Source organism: Scophthalmus maximus, chromosome 13, assembly GCF_022379125.1.
Source record: "Scophthalmus maximus strain ysfricsl-2021 chromosome 13, ASM2237912v1, whole genome shotgun sequence".
Taxonomy (NCBI): domain Eukaryota; kingdom Metazoa; phylum Chordata; class Actinopteri; order Pleuronectiformes; family Scophthalmidae; genus Scophthalmus; species Scophthalmus maximus.
This window is the reverse complement of record NC_061527.1, coordinates 18,512,903-18,532,219: the sequence shown is the minus strand read 5'-3', so window position 1 is coordinate 18,532,219 and position 19,317 is coordinate 18,512,903. Positions and strand designations below refer to the sequence as shown.

At 41.6% G+C, this 19,317-nt stretch overlaps 1 protein-coding gene across 5 annotated transcripts; it reads left to right on the top strand.

Annotated features, from left to right (window-relative positions):
• Positions 1-231: 231 nt before the first annotated feature.
• On the top strand, positions 232-18,887 carry osbpl1a (oxysterol binding protein-like 1A). Of its 5 annotated transcripts, XM_047336680.1 has the most exons (30): positions 232-250; positions 401-510; positions 1,895-2,024; positions 2,097-2,182; positions 2,275-2,349; positions 2,486-2,597; positions 2,768-2,853; positions 3,268-3,412; positions 4,120-4,187; positions 4,293-4,337; positions 5,494-5,567; positions 5,819-5,882; positions 5,978-6,079; positions 6,624-6,749; positions 6,912-6,993; positions 7,197-7,303; positions 9,737-9,899; positions 11,365-11,551; positions 12,341-12,416; positions 13,000-13,134; positions 13,331-13,428; positions 13,756-13,938; positions 14,065-14,172; positions 14,397-14,486; positions 15,247-15,373; positions 15,605-15,718; positions 15,845-15,968; positions 16,065-16,155; positions 16,897-16,917; positions 17,887-18,887. In XM_047336680.1, the coding sequence occupies exons 3-30, from the start codon at positions 1,901-1,903 to the stop codon at positions 17,987-17,989; spliced, it is 2,916 nt and encodes a 971-aa protein (XP_047192636.1). In that variant the 5' UTR covers positions 232-250; positions 401-510; positions 1,895-1,900; the 3' UTR covers positions 17,990-18,887. The 5 variants fall into 5 exon arrangements, with proteins under 5 accessions (XP_047192636.1, XP_047192638.1, XP_047192637.1 ...); XM_047336682.1 differs by lacking the exon at positions 232-250 and having other exon boundaries at positions 257-510; positions 2,549-2,597; XM_047336681.1 differs by lacking the exons at positions 232-250; positions 16,897-16,917 and having other exon boundaries at positions 257-510.
• Positions 18,888-19,317: the final 430 nt, after the last annotated feature.

Below are 19,317 nucleotides of genomic sequence, written 5' to 3'. Positions count from 1 at the left end.
AAGAACGAAACATCATGATAAAACAATCCGCTGCTCAATGAACACAGCAATGGCCTGTTTTTAAGCTTTTTCAAAAGCCGCAGATAACGTGCAAGCGTTCTCGTGTCTTAAATATTGTTTCTGTTAATCGTATTCTGCGTTTGAAATAAGTCTCTCGGCTTTTATTTTGAAAAGGCGCGATTTGCCCGGGCGTGTTCCGCTCTGCGGAGATCAGCTGATGCTTGTGTAAACAGACCACAGAGAATGTGAGGTAGAGAGAGAGAGTGACACCTACACACACACAAACACACATACACACACACACACACACAGCTGTACTTGTGCACCGGACAGCTGAGTGTCGGTCACACACGGTGCATGTGACATGTGAGTGACGGTGTGATGCGTCGTGTCGCTGCAGCGGAGCGGCAGGAAACTCCAGAGGCTCCGAGCGGCTCCTGTCATCACATGTCATCCACCGAGAGAGAGCAGATCTGGATTTGACCTCAGAGGACTGGACTTGTTGAAGCAGTAAGTGTGTGTGTGTGTGTGTGTGTGTGTGTGTGTGCGTGCGTGCGTGTCGCTCGTTACTGTCTCTCCTACTGTCTGATCATCATGTCCTCTGATGACTTGTCAGCCTGTTGCCCCTGGTCACAGCTGCTTCAGGCAAAATCCTCTTCTCATTACAAGATGAGTGTACATCATACATTCACCCTGCAGCTGTGGGTCTAATTGATCTATCCATTACATTATGTTCTGTAATATAATTTATATGTTTGTTGAATTCATTTTTCCAGACTGTTTAAAGTCTGTTCACTCTCATGTCTGTTCTGCAGAATCTGGAAAAGCAAACATTAAACCTTGCAGCGGTGGAAGAAGTTTCTAGATCTTAAAAGTGTTAAAATACTGAGTCTCAACGGAAAATTCATATTTATAATGTACTGTAAAGGTACAGAGGTATTATCAGGCAAATGTACTAAGAGTATCAGAAGTTAAAGTACTAATTCTGTCCCTCAGACTCTTGTGTTATTATGTATCACATAATAAGATTGTGAATACAGATGTAACAATGCAAATGTAGCATTTAATTGTTGCTGCTCTTTTATGTATAGTTTGTTATTTCAGTCCAGTGGTTCCCAGCCTAGGGGATTGGGCCCCTCCAAAGGGTCCCAATACAAATCTGAGGGGTCGCTGGACAATCAACTGTAGGGGCACTAAGACATTTCAAAAGAAGTCAAACAAAAGTCAAAGGAGAAATTGGATTAAAAACTGTGATAAATGAATACAAACGCGAATCAAAAGGGACTTTAGATATTGACAATAGAAACGTGAAAGAAGACTTTGCAGGCCGACTGATCGTTGTCACTGCATGTGTCTGGACTTTTTGGCATTTTTCACTAACACTCGGATCAGATTATGAGTGGAAAGACAGGTTGAGAAAAAAAACATTAGTGTCACATGGTCTACAACAGAACCTGTTTTTGCAGACATCACAGTGACAGTGTCCGACCTGTTATCACTTGTCAATGTGGTTCACTTCTCCTTCCTCATTGTCATGTGACAGTAACACTGTCTAAAGCAAGCTTTCTCTTTTTTGTCTCTGCACACCAGCATTTTGATTGCAAATATACAGTGTCATGTTGACTCAGGCTGTATTATGGGGGGGAGGTGGATGTGTTTACTTCCTTTAAGGCAGATCTGGTGACTCCTCTTTTTTTCTCTTGTGACTTCTTCCTCACGTGTCCTTAACAATGAAGGATGACGACTTATTAAGCAATTTAAACTCGGGGGACTTCTCCAAACTGAACACTGTGGAGGGTTTCTAAAGGGGCAGTCCGCTGATTTTAGACATCAAGTTCAGTTGATTCATCACAACACACACACACACACACACACACACTTGTTTCTTCTGCAGGGGTCCATGGAGGAGCTGGAGCCAGAGGAGCAGTTCCTGCGCTGTGCCCGTAATGGAGATCTGCCTGGGATTCAGAAGCTCCTCATGTCCACGATCAAGGAGGAGACACGGATCAACATCAACTGCAAAGGTACGTGATAACCACCGGGGAATCTTTCAATCAGAGTGTGTTGGTGTGATGCAGTGTGTAATGTTCTCTCAGGTAAGAGTAAGTCAAACCTGGGATGGACGCCTCTTCACTTGGCTTGTTACTTTGGACACAAAGATGTAGTGGAGGAATTGCTCAAGGTAGAGTAGTCATAGATATTTCAAATCCTATCACACCATTCTGAAAGTTTGAAATTAAATCATGGTTAAGAGTGTGTTGCTACACTCTGCAGGCGGGGGCAGATGTTAACTTGCCCAATAATATTGGAGATTCGCCGCTGCACAAAGCCGCCTTCACGGGAAGAAAGGTACGTCACTGTGTCGTCATAATTCCATTCAGATTCTAATCTTTGCATCTCTTTGTCGATAGTATGATTCTGTGCATGTATTCATCCATTCAGTCGAGAAATCAATCAATCAATCAATCAATCACGTATTGATCAGGAGGTTGTCATGCTGCTGCTGCACTATGATGCATGCGCTACTGTCATCAATGGGACAGCACAGATTCCCAAAGATGTCACTCAAAATGCAGAGATCAGGAGCATGTTGGAAGGTGAGAAAGACACGTTGTCTTATAAGACATTTCACAAAATCACTGTTTGAAAATCTTTGTGTTGAATTATTTGATGTACGTTCATACAACTTGTTTATATAATGTGTAAATTCTGAGGTGGTGCATTTTCTTTTTCATCCTGTACGCCACCATCCTTGTCCTGATACCAGCGGCCGAGCGGACAGAGGAGAGGAAACTGGAGGAGCAACTTTTGGAAGCTGCACGAGAAGGAGACCTGTCAACACTAACTCAGCTGGTGAGGGCCAGACACTGGTACAGGATCTAAAACTCCCAGGGTATCATGCACATCAATCTTAAAATTTGACTTGTAATAAATCTCCATTTCTGTAGTTAACGACATGGGCAAATTGGATAGTTTTGTGTGTTGAATTCAGTTATGCCCTCAAATATCTTTGCATTTTCAAAAGTCACGTCAAGTCTAGAGTCAGCTACGCCCTTTGACCGTCAGTGAAACCCTTGTTATGAAAAGCTTTGGGAAAAAAAATACTCTTCAAACGCACGTGGCAAAGACGCTTTGGGAGGCCAGCGTGTGGTCACAATGTGAGAAATTTAAGAGTCATGCTTCAGTTCTTTCCAGAATTATTAAGTCCTGCATGATACTTGGGTCTGACATCTGGGGGGGGTTTTATCCTCCGTGTGTTCGCTGTAGCTCAGCAGGAAGAAGCCTCCAGACATCAACTGCTCAGATCTGCTGGGTAACACTCCGCTGCACTGTGCGGCCTATCGGGGCCAGAGGCAGTGTGCCCTGAAGCTGCTCAAGAACGGGGCCGGCCCCAACATCAAGAACAAGAAAGGTAAGAACCATCAGTGAGAGTTGGCAGTTATAAATGACTCACGACTGTAAAGGATCAGGGTGGCATGGTTCCTTACTTCTCCTATGAAAAGACCAAAACCAACAATGAATGGACTTTAATAACCACTATTGTCTGTCTAGCCAGCACCCGACATGTCTATTCTTTAGTGCTGTGGAGCTCCATTGCCGTGCATACACTATTAAAACACCCACTGTCACACTGAGTGACCTGTTCTTTCATTGCTATGAGCAGATACTGTATACTGTAGATTATTTTGACTCAACCACACGTGCTGCTGTGAATATTCAGTAGTGTTTGTAATCATCTGTGGCTGAAAACTGTTCCCAACAAATACTGCAGTGCTCAGCTGCTGTAGGAAAGGTGTAATGATGCCTCTATTAGAAATTTAAACAAAATAATTTGAGCCCCATATTTTTCTGAAGATTCATTACAGGTAGAGCACGTACGATTAACAGATTGTTAGTCTTCTAATTGCGGCAGGACTCAAAAAGTCAGTCATTCCTGTGACTTGAACGTTACCATCAATGCAAAATTCTAATGACAGTGATTATGTAAAAGGCACAAGCTGGGGCAGGTTTACATGTGGTGGACTCCCTGATGTGTATAACGGTTCTCACAAGTCTCAAAATATCATTCGGTAAAGAGGCACCTTTCCTCTGCTTGTCCTGCATGTCCATAACTCACAGGCCAGACAGTGTTTGACCTTGCCAGCGATACAGCAATGAAGCAGGTCCTCGAGGGCAGCGTTCATCGGGTAAGTGGCGAGCTGCTAGTCTGCTTCCTAAAGTTGCTTTGATTTGTTTTTTGATTTGTTTTTTTTAACTTCCTTCTTCCCTCTGGTCTGTGCATTGCATTGCAGGGCACAACCCGCCTCGTCAAGAAGTATGAGGGACTCCTGTGGAAGGTAAAGCAGAGGAAATCTTTTTTTCTTTAGGCGATCGGAAAACATTAAATATGACAAAATGTATGCTCTTGAAAAGACCCGTAGTTATTTGCTTTTATGATGAAGTATGTATATGATGGGTATGTTTCATTTTAGAAAAAGTTAGTTAAAACCTAACAAAGGCAGTATTTATTGTTATTGGCTAGCAGTGGGCGCTGGGACCGAACACTCTTCCAATTATCCAGAGAACAAAGGCTACATGTCATGTTTTTGTCAATTTGGCAAACGTAAATCCAATATTCACTCTGCTTTTTGCTCCATTTTTGGTCTCCACCATATTTAAAAGCTTAATGATCCATTATGTTGACCACTAGCTCCAGACCTTGTCAGTCTACCAAAACCAGCTCCCTGCTGTGGACCAAAACAAAAAAACAATGGGACACTGTGGTGGAAGTGAAAAGTGGCTGTTAACTTGCAAAATGGAAAACCAAAACAATGAGCTAAAAGACGCTGAAATGCTCCGTCAACAACGCTTTACACATGCAGCACAAGTAGTCATGTGATCCATTTTGAATGGAGACACACTGATTAAAGCGGTTTTAATAAAGATACCAAACCAAAATGAACTCATACTGTATCCTGCTAGTGTTATTTGAAAGTATATTCCTCTCTGCAACAGAGCAGAGCATCTCACTAGGTGACATTCCCTCATTACAATAAACGCGGCCAGTTAATTTCTACTCAATCCCATTTATTCCATCCTGATGCCAGAGATACAAGCACACCAACTGTGTTTTAGCTGAAAATAGTCTCAGTTGTAATTACCACTTGGTTGTTGATGTTCTTGCTATTTAAAAGACAGAAACAGTTAATTATGGACGCTTCCAAATTAACGTGATTAGAGAAATTGGGGAACCCAGAAAATTGACTTCAATTTTACTACCTGCTGAGCTAATCAGTGAAAGAGCAAACCTAGACAAAGCTTGTGTGTGAATTGTTTCAAGCATTTCCAATGTGTTTCTAAATACAGCGTATGTATTTGTCAGATTCACGAACCCATTTCCAATGTGCGGTTTCCTCTCTAGTTGCTGTGCTCGCTCTCAGCCACCATTAAAACCAATAACAGAAATCACTGAAAATCAAACTGCTGATTGTTCTCCTGTGCGTCATCCTGCAGAGCTCCAGATTTTTTGGCTGGCGCTCCTACTGGGTCGTCCTTCAGGATGGGGTTTTATCCTGGTACTCAAAACAGTAGGTGCCATCTCTCACCTTGTCTGTGCTCCTTGAATCAGAGATGTGGAAAGTTCTCCACAATAGATAAATGGAAGCGCTGCGCACTATTGATTTGAAAGGCGCTGGAGGTGAGAGATAAATGGGTTAAAAATAAAAAGGTTTTGTCGTTAATACTTCTGTCGAAACCTTGTCATTTGTCAACACAAAGAGAAAAGAAAAGGCAAAAGCAAAGGAACTCAGCAACACTTTTCTTTCCCTCTCATGTAAAGGTCAGATGCAGCGTCTAATGTCAGAAGGCAAGGCTGCAAGTCCTTGACACATGCCCACTGTTTGGTAAATCAACATTTACAAACTGCACAAAATGCCGTATTGAATTTCCGCGTGTAACTTTTTTCATAAGAAGTTATTTTTGATATTCTCATTTCCAGATCCGAGCCAAAGATAACTGCTTTTTCACCCTCAAGTGCTTTGATGACAGTGTGCATCACTTCAAGGTGTCGCCTCAAAGCGACCCGGAGGCAACGAGAAAAGTACGTTTTTTATTTTTCCCTCTGGGAGAATCCTCCCTTTGAGCTTCTTTCACAACTCATGTATTAATGGCCCCAGGATATGACATATAAAGTAAAGACTCCAAAGTCATTCTCTGATTTTTTTCTGGAAGATTCCACCCGTGAAGCACTAATCGCTGCTCCGAATGAGCACAGGAGATCCAGTCAGGATCTCTGACGAAGCATAGAACATACATTTTTTTACTGACGATTTTAACAACAACACAAAGTCACTTTATTGTGCCTGAACATGGTGAAAAGCTGATTTGTACCATTAGGTACCATGCTACCCCATTTGGCTTGCTAAGGTTAAATACACAAAGAATTGTGTTGTCTACTGTGACTACTGGAGAGGAACTAAACAGGAACTAAGAACAACATCTGAACTTGTAATCTGAGATAACTTGACTAATGATGGAGATATTTTGGAAAGTTTTGCCATGTTGTATTTGAAAACGCTCAACCTTGTTTATCTCACAACCACTCCCCGACTTCCCTTTTCATGAGGAACATACTTGTTTTGCAGGCGTGGCTGGGTGCAATGGAGGAGCACTCGGCTTACAGCACACACTACTGCTCCCAAGAGCAGGGCAGCGAGGAAGAGGAGGAGGAGGAAGTGATCTCACTTGGGGAGTTAACAGACTCACTACAGGTGTCAAATAATTAGCATGTCATAACACATCATAATGATACGTTGTGCATTTTTCTGAAATACAACCCCCCCCCCCCCCCCCCCCCCCCACCGCCACCCGTCAACCCACCTTGCTCCACTTTAGCTCATTTGCATATCCATGTCTCGTCTCTCTGAAACCAGACAGCGGAGTCCAGCCAGAAGAAGCTGGAGAAAGAGGTGGCAGCCTTCCTGTCCATGGTGAAATATGACGCACTAGCAGAAAGTAAAACCTGTTATTTCATTATCAATTATGTTGTTATTGTTTTTAACATATACTGTATATGCGCACATACACATTGAAAGTCTTCACCATCTGTTTCTGTCGTTGGCTTTTTTTTTTGTTGCAGCCTGAATATCTTTCTAATAAATTAATGTCTTTATTTATTTCAGTCACTACTTTGTGTGTTTTTGTGATTAACCCCTCAGGCTTTCCAGCTGCCGTACTGCAAAAGATGCAAGAAATCTGCAAGTTGTCCAGTGAGACCAGTTCCAGTCTCAGTGTCTGTCTCGGCCTCTTGTCCAAACAGGAAGGGGTAAGTGTCGGCTTCAGATTTGTGTCTTTGTTTGAACGCCCGTCGGTATTTACTCCCCACAGCCCTAAGCAATAACACAGGTTCATTATGTGAGTTCAGTCAAATCAGAAAGAAATATCTTGTTTGGGGGGTTTTGATTTTAAGTTCCCATATTTGGAAATTTTCAGCTTTAAATCTTTTGTTGCCAACACAGTAAAATTAAGCTCAAAATGAATTTTCGACTACATTTAAAATAATTTGTTTAGTTTACAAAATAACACGATTTAAGTGAACTGACCTTTAAAGAAATTGCAGATTGTTCATACTGTGATAAATAGGATGCTTCCTCAGATTTTTTTCAACATTGTTCAGAATGGTCTTTGAAGGGGAAACTATCACAATATGTTCACGCTGTGTGAAAATCTCTGACAGTAGATACATTTTTCTTGTCCCTCCGTTGTTCATCTTCATATCATGCAGCACTAATGCTCAGAGTGTATGTGCAACACGATCACTGACGATGCGTGAAATTTACAGTGTAGATTAAAGTGGCCATTATTTATTTTCATCACAATCCTTATAACCTATAATCTCAATCTTTGAAGGCTATTACACCAAATTATAGTTTGCCAATAGTGAAGATCTAAAAGTGAGAGGGTTTGGGGCCTTTTTTCTAAACCAGATTTCCATCTGGACGTCACATCAGAATGATAATTAGTCACTGTTGCCTCCCTGTTTTTAAGTAGTACAGCTGCTGCTTTTGATGCACCGCGGCGATTGAACGCACTGCCAAATGCACACTTGAATTGTTGGATGTGTAAATCGAGACGTGTCTACCCTCACATTATAATGCACGGAATCAGTCCTTTTTTTACATGCTATTCTGCACGACGCTTGTTATCTTCTGCATCTAAAACCGGAAAATTTGCATCTTTACATAGACTATACCAAAACCAAAGAATTGAATGAATTGAACCTGAATTATTAAAAATCTCTGGGTGATTGCGGTTTACTCGACCTCTCTCATTTTTTTCTCTTCACACTCGCACAACGCTGCTTCATCTCAGAAAAGGAGATGGCAGCGACGCGTCTTTGGGGGAGACTGCGCCGCTGGTGTGACACAGACGCTGCCAGAACCATTTGAATGTTCCCAGTGAAGCAGAGAGTCCGGTGCTTTCAGGGCTTACACCTGGCCAGGGGCCTCAATCGCTCAGCTGCGCGGCCTTTTGAACTGTGATCCGCAGAGGCAGGGCGCACGATAAAAGACTCGCAGAATCTCACCGTGAATGAGCCTGGGCTTTCTATAGGAATAACTCAAACTTGTACAGTATATCTCGGCCTGTGCGAGATGGTGCACGGTCTGAATTGAGCAGCGCAGCCGGTTCTGAGTCACTTCCAGCTCCTGCGGCGCTGCCTTGCTCTTGAGCACCACCTGTGGAGGGGTCAAGCACGTAGACTGTGTATAAACCCGGAATCAGTTTTATCAGAATCAGAATCAGTTTTATTGCCAGGTAAGTAACAGGTTACATATGAGGAATTTTTTGGGGTGTTATTAAGGTGCATTTAGCAGTCAACATATATACACAGAATTAGAAAAAGAATATAGAATAAAATAAGATAAAATTAAATAGAATTCACACTATTTATTTTAAATAAATTATTATAAATTAATATTTAATAAATATCGGGGTCAAGCAGCAGCATTTACTCGTTCAAGTTATAGTGCAACAATGGCAAGTGATCTTCAGTCGTCATGTAGCACTTTCTCCACACTTCATCTTGCCTGCCGTGGTCATGGTTACCATCTTGTGGATTAAAAGTTACCATAAACTTTCCCTACTTTGTTTCTTGCACGGTAAAACACTGCCTCTTTAGTGGTGTCTTACTTTGCATCAAAGGAAGCAATGAAAGTGCTATTTCTGAGACAGGTGCAGCCGATAAATGGGCACATCTCCATGTTATCAACTCTAATGCCTTCTGTAGGAGGGACGTTTGGTTAATGGTTTAAATCTGAGTCAGTTACCAGTCATTTGATCCCCTTTCCTCCATGGGAATCAGGTTCGCCGGCGGGCCATTTGAGATGGCAGCGTCATGGCAGCTGTACCCCGTTACAAATAAACATGGCTCTACCTCTCCCCTCCGTCAAAGCCCCCCCCAACCCCCCCCCCCCCCCCCCCTCTTTCTCTCTCTCTGTGGGTCTGATAATGAGAGGACAGTGCAGACAGGAGGATCATTGCAGTCAACACGCTGTTTATTTGCCCAGCCGCTGCCAGCGCAGCTCGACTAGTGAGGCTGCAGTCGTCTTCTGTTAATGACATTTCATTAGATAACCCAAGTTGTTATCAGTCATCAAATATATTCATCTTGGTTTATGTTTGTATGAGTGATTAGTCTTTGTGTGTGTGTTTGTGTGTGTTGTGTGTGTGTGTGTGTGTGTGTCTCCGGTGAGCTCAGGTGCGCAGTCTGAAATTGGAGCAGGAGGTAGAGAAGAATAAGATCCTCTCCGAGGCGCTGCAGACTCTGGCCACGGAGCACCACGAACTTGAGCAATCCGTCGTCAAGGGATCTTCACCGCGGAGTGCCCTCAGCGAGGATGAGTTCCACGACGCCTTGTCTGGTGAGTTGACAAGTGGCCGAACGCTCTCCGGAGAGGGAGGAGACTGTGTGACGAGCTCCCGCTCACACTCACCGCTCTATCATTCACCTGTAGGACTCCTGGAATACATTTTTTCCTTGGGGGAATGTCTTTGGTATGTCTGCCACTCATCAAGTGTGATGTAAGCTCCAGGGTTGCCTCGTGGTGTTGAAAGAAGGATTTTCATGTTAATGCTTGTTTTTGATATGGAAAAACCTGCATGGTGTAAAAAAAAGGGGGGGGGGAGGGTTAGGGGTTGAGTGATGCTAGAGAATTTTTTTTACAGAATTGTAAACGTTTGCACTTACTGGAGTTAACGCTTGTTTTTAGTTCTACATATTCAAACCTCATCAGTAAAGACAAAAGCGTATCTTATTCAATGCTAATTTCTTGACACAAGTTCCACAGATGTTAACATGAATATGTGAATGCTGAAACGAGCTCGTCCACTGCACGGTACTTGAAACTAGTGATTCAGACCATAAACTCCTCAGGAAAATGTTTACTGACGTTATAAATGAAGTAAGAAGTAGAGTCAATTTTATCATAGACCTCTATAGAAGCGGACTTCTTTTGCAAGCAGCGAGTCGCCCTCTGCTGGTGATTCCAGAGAATGCAAGTTTCAGGCACTTCTGCGTTGGCTTCATTTTCCGCCCCGTTGACTACTCCCTTTTTTTATAGTCTATGGTTGTAACTGGACTTTATCACTCATGTCATGAACATTTGACTGTGGCCGAGCCACAAAAAAATGAAATGCCAACTCACAATATGTCCATAGAGCTGCATGGGAGATCTGCATTCGTTGTTGCTGTGCGTTATTGTGAATTTCTCTTTTTTTGTGTGTGTGTGTGTGTGTGTGTGTGTGTGTGTGTGTGTGAATGATAATTTATAGATAAGATAACTCTGAACGGCTCGCTTCAAACCCTTGCTAGCACAAGCACTATGTTACACTGATACTCAAAAAGAATAACTGGTGTCGTAAAAATCAACTTTTTCAAACCTGATTTCCAAAACAAATTGTTGTATGTTAAGAGGAACATCTTACAGTTGAAAGAATAACTCTCCGTGTAAAGGTGACACTGTTTTTAAACAACCCTTTATTTTTTGTGATCTCCATACTGCAGAATCTTGTTGGTAATGCGCCTACACAATACAGATATCTTTATATATTTGCAAGAAACTAAAACCGACATATTGACCTGGCTGGTTTTTCTGTCTTTCCCTAATTATCTATCATGCATGCGTTGACACTGTCAAACTATAGAAGATATCCACAGGTACGGCAGTAAGTTCATTTTATCATACTCCTTTCTTGATAATTTTATTATACCCGAGACCTGCATTTGCTCAGAAAACCTTTGCTTTTGCCACTTTTTTTATGTGTAATCAGTCATTAAATACATTTTGTGTTCACACTGAATCATGTCCGTGTGCTCGTCCCTGTCAGAATCGGACTCGGAGATCTCCCTGAGTGGCTTTGAGACGGTGGCCAGCCATTCCTTTGACGAGGACGAAGAGGAGGACGAAGGCTCTGTCATGTTAAGCAGCCCTTGTGGCAGCCCCACCAGCATGTTGCAGGAGGATCACCATAGCGACAAAGACAAGACTCAACCCAATGGGATCACAGAGCATAGGTCAGCGGTGCTGTATGCCCACACAGTTTCCTATTGGCTGCTGAGCCCCTGTGTTTTCATCCACCTCTCATCAAAGATCAACAAACTCAAAAAGGGGCCTGGCTTGTCAAATTTCCACTTTTACTGTACCATATTTTTCTTGCTGTGATAGTTTTAAATTGTAGTATCAGGCTCTTACGTTTCCCAACGAGCAGTGATATTTTTTTTTAATTTCCTACCTCGGGTTTGTCCTCATCATACCGTGAATAATTTAAGGCAGGAAAAAAAAGTTGGATTGAAAGAACGGAGCTCTGTTTTGGAGCTGTTAAATATTGATAAGGTCACAGTGTAATGCAGTAATCGGTCTGCAGTATGATCCCTTGTTGGCCAATCCCTCATGCAGATTAGAAGGGCATTTGAATTTAAGTCACTGTGTGTATCCCTCATGTCATTTTTACCCTGTATATTGTATTTGTGTGATTCTTATCCAAACTCTTTTACGGCAGTTTAACCTTGCACTGACATAGAAAATAAGTGCAACTGAATAATCCTGCTACTGAGTAATGATGCCAAGTCTGCCAACCACCTTTTTTACCTGCGTCGAATGTCTCTCTGGGCTTCGCTCCAGTATCCACACAATACGTGTTGACTATATTCACTTGAATAAGAAATGACACTCAAGACCATTATATGTCTGGTATATTTATCTAATGAAAATGTTTTTTTTAGAGCAATAGCACAAATACAACTGTGTTAATGTGTGTGTGTGTGTGTGTGTGTGTGTGTGTGTGTGTGTGTGTGTTATTTTAGGGCCAGCTTACCTGCACCAATGTTTTCAAGAAATGACTTCAGCATTTGGAGTATCCTGAGGAACTGCATTGGAATGGTGAGGATATACGACCTGTCTTTGTTGTTCTCAATATCTTTGTTTGTGTTTACTGCTTTTGCGCGATGTTGTCCCCTCATTCCTTCTATTTCTCATGTGTTTTATTAGTGTAAATGCATTTTGAGAGTATACAGGATGTCTGCTTTGTCTGTCAAAGCACTTCGTAAACCCTGTTTTTAAAGGTGCTATATAAATGAAGCTTATTATTATTATATTATTAAACATGTTTTTATTTGGCATAGTAAAGGCAGAGTTTATGGTATTTCAGTGTTAAACTTTGCCCTCAAATCAGTTTATGTATTTCTAGAAAAGGGGTTAAAATAGTTCAGAAACCATAATCCTCATCCACATAGAATGTCTAAAGCCTATTATGCTCATTAATCTGTTTGTTTAAATAATATTTCAAAATCTTTCGTTTCTTTTTGCACCAGAGAAGAAAACAATAGATACAACACTGCATTGACATTTACTCAGCGTTGTACATGAGTATTAAAAAATTTTAAGGATTGCTTTGTGAAGGGACTTTATTTTTCCTCTATAAAGGAACGTTGTCGCTCCTTTTTGCTCTTCACGCGTCTTTCAGGAACTCTCCAAGATCACAATGCCGGTGATTTTCAACGAGCCGCTCAGCTTTCTGCAGCGTCTGACAGAGTACATGGAGCACACGTACCTCATTCACCAGGCCAGCGCCTCCTCAGACTCTATTGAGCGAATGAAGGTAGCACAGTCTGTGACATCCTGGAAAAATCATGTGCAAATGACTCCAATTGTGTCAAATAGATCAATATCTTATCTGCATTATCCCTTTGCTCGTAAGTGCGAGTGAGTGTGTTTGTGCGTGCGTGCGTGCGTGCGTGCGTGTGTGTGTGTGTGTGTGTGTGTGTGTGATATTATGTTTCTCTTTCTGTTGGCAGTGTGTGGCTTCGTTTGCGGTGTCCGCTGTGGCCTCCCAGTGGGAACGGACAGGTAAACCGTTCAACCCCCTGCTGGGAGAAACTTATGAACTGGTCAGGTAAGAGGGATTAAACAGATCATGTTCTACACTATATAATATGTGTATATATATATATATATATATATATATATATATATATATATATATATATATATATATATATTCTAAAATGGAGCACTTGAAGCAGTTTTTGCCTGTTTGCTAAATGTATATGTACTAGTTGTTGCACTTGTCTTCACGGTTGAATGCACTTGATTGTAAGTCGCTTTGGACAAAAGCGTCAGCTAAATGAATGTAATGTAATATGTACTGATCGCATGCTTACGTACATAAGCTGAACTTAACCAGACACGCTGTGATCCTCTGTCTCCCATGGTCTCCTAGAGAGGATCTGGGTTTCAGGCTCATATCGGAGCAGGTGAGCCACCACCCACCAGTCAGCGCCTTCCACGCTGAGGGTCTGAAACAGGACTTTGTGTTTCATGGATCCATCTACCCCAAACTCAAGTTCTGGGGCAAGAGTGTGGAAGCTGAGCCAAAAGGCGCCATCACGCTGGAGCTGCCCAAGTAAGAACTTCTCGCTGACGAACAAATTTCTGACTGACTACTTCTGTATAAGTGGTCTGTAGACTTTATCACACATTAACTTTTTAGACGTGTGCACTCTCCGTAAGTTGCCGTTTTGCTCTCTAGGCACAATGAGGCCTACACATGGACAAATCCAACGTGTTGTGTTCACAACATCATTGTGGGTCAGCTGTGGATCGAGCAGTACGGGAATGTGGAGGTGATCAACCACAGGTACGAGGACGCGAACTCTACAACCGATGAACTAATTTGTTTGCGCATACTCTATCTATTGTGCATAATACTCATCTTTCGTTCAAACATTTGGAACAAGTTGGATAAACCCCATAGAAATATTTTGAGGAAGTGAAGGATGCAAAGAGACCGAGCAGATGAGTGTTGTGACTCAGCAGGCAGCGAAATGGAAAACACGCTGTTTTATTTCTCTTTTCACCCAGAACTGGAGAAAGGTGCTTCCTGAATTTCAAACCTTGTGGCCTTTTTGGAAAAGAACTGCACAAGGTTGAAGGATATATTCTGGACAAAAGGTACAGCCTTCAATAATGCATGATGTTCAGAGAGCCATTCATCAAATGAGTCTTTTAACCACACACTGGTCAGTAGTAGTCTTTTTTGTTGTCTTTGTACCAACGACTTCTCGTGTTATATGTGACTTATCATTAGTTATAACCCTTAATTCATCACACACTGGATTGGTTGACTGAGGTCACCACACTGAGCTCATCAGAGCCCATTATAAAATAAAATCAACATGCAATTTTAATTAACAATTCACCCATTAATAGTTAATTTCCATCCAAACCATCTCTTGAAGGACATCAGGCTTTAGTGGAAAACGAAAATAAAAAGACAAATAATGGAGACGGCAGCTACTGTGTCAATGAAGCAGATGCACGAAGCGAAAAACAGAAGAGCAGACGGTTCAATCAAAGACGAAGGACGAGCAGTTTCTAACACAACAGAGCCAATGACTCAGCAGGAATGACTGGTCACGAGCCGCGTGCATAACCACGGGAAGACAAAATAATATATATGCAACATGAATTATGTAGCAACAGCAGATGTTGATAACACAAGACATAAGACAAGTGTGTGTGTGTTTACTCAGCCTGTGAAGCTGGCTTTTGTACTGCTCTTTGAATGGGCTTGTGTCATTTTTCATACATTTCACACATCAAAGTGCCGATTTTGAAGAGTTTTTGTTTGCTTGGAGGTTTCTGTCGGCATTTCTGAGGCTAAAACTGATGGAAGTCATTATCTAGTGTTTGTTTGTTTGTTTTCTCACAGCAAAAAGAAGCTTTGTGCTCTTTATGGGAAGTGGACAGAGTGTCTGTACGTTGTGGACCCTGCTGCCTTCGAAGCGCACAAGAAAAATGGCAAGAAGGGGTCAGAAGAGAAAAAGGGCAGCAAAGCGGTAAGAACCATTTCCCCCTCAACGGTAGGGAAGTGCTCCGGTCTGTGATTAAAGTTATTTGATGATTGAGTTGATGAACAATATCCGGTGCCAACAGCATTTGAGTCGAATAAAAAGATAATATCCGAAGATATTTACTAGCATCCATATGTAACATTATTTTATCAATAAATAATAATACAGTGAACTTAATCAATATGTATGTCAGTACATTGTCATTTCTGTTTGCAGGGCTGCAGTGAGGGTCAGGAGGGAGCTCCTTCACCTGCTGCAGACACTGTGGAAGTGATTCCTGGCAGCCAGCTGCTGTGGAGAATCGCACCCAGACCAGCCAACTCTGCCCAGGTCTGACTGATTAATATATATATATATATATATATATATATATATATATACATATAATCATCTTCAAGAGTGTTGTCTCAAAATCAAGCGTAATGTATTAACATGTTCAATTTCATTTAATACCAGATGTACAGCTTCACGTCCTTCGCAATGCAGCTGAACGAGCTGCGTAAGGAGATGGAGGGAGTCATTCCTCGGACAGACTGCCGGCTGAGACCGGACATACGAGCCATGGAGAACGGTGACATCGGTAATAATTGTTAACGGCGTGCTGGAACTGAAAATGAAATAATACTCTCACTGTAATCTGAATACTGTTGTTGTCATTATTATTATTGCCACATAGATCTCGCCAGTGAGGAGAAGAAGAGGCTTGAGGAAAAACAGAGAGCTCATCGCAAAAGCCGCTCCAAATCTGACGAAGAGTGGAAAACAAGGTGAGGCGGTTAGAGAAAGTGTCCAACAGAACAGTTGTCCGCCCTTAATTATGCGTCAGCTGAAGTGTGACCATAAATATATTCTTTTTTACTAAAAGGACAAACCAATTCCAACTAATATTATAACACAGCCTCCATTCGTGTCCACAAAACTGATATTTCATTTTAATAAAGGGTGAACAGTGTCAGCTCCGGTTATCCCTTGATAAATGTTGCTAAGCTGAACTAACGTTTACATAAAATGTAAGTTACAACATTTACTTTATCGTGACTAAGTCTAGTTTCTGTCTTTAAAAGAGTAGTTGAGGATTTTTAGGAAATGCACATAATTGAGGATAAGATGAGAATATATCCCCCCTCATTGCCTTCTGCTAAATATGAAGCTACAACCAGACCTGAAAAGGGTTCGTTGTTTTTCATTGCTCAATTTTTGGGCAATCTCAAAACGAGATATAAAATATTAGAGAGCTTCGGAGGTTCGCAAGAAAATAAACACCTGCATTTCCCAAAATGTCAAGTTGTTTCTTGATGAGAAAATGAAAGCGTGAACGTTGTATTCGACTCTGGCATTCTTGTAATTTACATAAACTTTATTTGCATTTTTCACTGTGGCTGCATCTAGTTGCTGTCCTTAATGCTGCAATCTTTTTCTGTACCATTTCATACTTCATTGAAAACGCTTGAACTAAATCTCGATTTTCTCTTCACCCGTCTTGTTTTTCTGGTGCATCCTCGCTGTAGGAGTCCTGGCCTGGGCCCAAGGTTAGAGCAGCTTGTTGTTTCACTGATGTGCCTGAAATGTGGGATGAAGTGACCTTGCAGTCTCACCATTTCCCAACCACCTTCCTTCTTCCTCTCCTGCTTTCTGTGTAGATCATAGACACTATATAAGAATAAATTTAGACACCTGGTCTGGAAATTGAGGCCTATGTGGAAGTGCTTGAAAACTGTATTCTCAGGAATCACCAGCAGAGGGCGACTCACTGGTCGCAAATAGAAATCCGTTTCTATAGAAGTCTTTAGAGACAATGACCCTACGTCTCACTTAATTTATAACGTCAGTAAACATTGTCCTGTGGAGTTTATAATTTCAATCTCTAGTTTCAAATCTTCTTCAATACAGTACAATGATCATTTTGTAAATTATGGTCTCATTTAGAGTAAATGGGCGCCTAGTGGAGACCAGTCAGACCCACCCCCAATTCTATATCTAGTTCCAAAAAAACAACATGGCGCTGGTCAAAATACAGCAGTTCACAAACCAACGGGTGACGTCACGGTGTGTTGCCATTTGGTTTAGATACAACTGACAATCACATGATAATGAATCACAGTTTAGAGACAGTTGTGTTTAATCTGCTCTCCATCCCACCAGTGTGACAGCTCCACTCACTGGCACTATATGGAATTACTCAAACACTACAGGAGTCCTCCCCCCGAAGAATTTCCCTCCTTGCTTCCGTGCGCCAGCGATATAACAACACTAGATTCCTTTTAGTCAAAAGCAAACAACCAAAACTGTCAACCACCATGCAGATGATTAACCTTGCGATGAAGCATGCCTGACCGTCCCTCCTCACTTTCTCTTATTTGTTTGAGTTCTGATTTTGTGGCTTGTGTCACTGAAAGCCTGTGTGTGTGTGTGTGTGTGTGTGTGTGTGTGTGTGTGTGTGTGTGTGTGTGTGTGTGTGTGTCCGTGTGTCCGTGTGTCTGCGCGCGCTGTGTTTTCAGGTGGTTTCAACAAGGCCAAAACCCTCACAACAGCTCCCAGGACTGGCTCTTTTCTGCTGGATACTGGGACAGGAAATACAGCCAGCTTCCAGACATTTACTAATGGACATCTTCTGCACAGAGAAATTTCCACTGTACCGTGTCCTCTGTGCAGAGCTGCATCAAATGTTTTATTAATGGAAAAGCTACCGTTACCCCAAGCAATATACGATCAGTATACTTAAACTGTGTGGCCTTAATCGACTATATAATGGTACAACTGCAAAAGAATTTAGAATTTCTGAAATGTAAAGTTATATGACCCTTTAATGTTTTGCATTTGTATTTATAGTGGAGAGGTGCTGATGCACAGGCGTTTTAATGTACAGCAGTCTGCTTTAAAAAGCATTCTGATATATGTGTATATACTTCACACAAACCGTCAGTGACCTCGTCGTATAATCCACTTTTCCTCGAGAAATCTCACAAAAAGCAACAGTTCAATTCATGTTATGTTAACATGTGTCGGTCTCTTCTCCTGATGCATTTTGCCACCTCGAAGGAGGTGTGCCAAGTACTTAAAAAACACAAAGTATGTTTTCTATATCACTATTACACTTACTGTCGTGAATAACTGACTGTCACATGTTTTGATTGTTTTTATGGTTCTGTCCACTGAGGCCTGTGTCTGTTATTCACCGTGCACCATAACATATACGTATATATAGAATTGAGTTTTGTGTAGAGTGAAGGTCAACTAATATTTTTGCTGAAAATATAAAAATTTTGTATCATACAATCTGTCAAACAAACTAAACATAGTTGTTTGGGGGTGTTTACGTCACAAGTTGTAGAAAATACTGAATTTTTTGTTGTTTTGCCTCCACATTGAGCATTATAATATTTTATTGCAAACCTAAATAAAACACTGTGTATTCATGTATGTTTTTACCATTTATGTTAGGTAGGCTCGAAAAGACAAATTTCAGAGGAATCTGAAAATAAAGTGTGATCTGATCAAATGCTTTCAGTACCAGATTCATTTTTTAAGTGGCAGTGGCGCTCAGGCCTGCATCCGACTCCCAAACTGGAGACGAGACGGACGTGGTGTAATCCAGTGGAAACTTATCCCCTACGCTGCACTTGTAAGAAAAAAGAAACTGAACTGAATGAAAATGTATCTTTTAAGTCAAACAGTAACAGACTTAACCTTTATTCAAGTTTACTATAATTCCTAACATTTTGTAAATGCAGTTTGTCTCTGTGCTTTGCCTGCTTACTTTGCAATGCTCAGAACTGAGACAGATGGTGCAGATGGAGAACACCCTGAGGCAGCTACACTACAGACGCTGAACACAAAGGTAGTGTTTTTGTCTCTTCGGTGTGAACTACACAAGGGTTAATATATGGGTATATAATGAGATCTTTTCAATCCCTTGCAGTACTGTCAAG

Excerpts from the sequence above, each read along its gene's own strand:
- osbpl1a (XM_047336680.1), top strand. The coding sequence starts at position 1,901 with ATGGAGGAGCTGGAGCCAGAGGAGCAGTTCCTGCGCTGTGCCCGTAAT. Across the intron at positions 4,188-4,292 it reads TCGAGGGCAGCGTTCATCGG|GGCACAACCCGCCTCGTCAA; the intron begins GTAAGTGGCGAG and ends ATTGCATTGCAG. Across the intron at positions 12,417-12,999 it reads TGAGGAACTGCATTGGAATG|GAACTCTCCAAGATCACAAT; the intron begins GTGAGGATATAC and ends CGCGTCTTTCAG.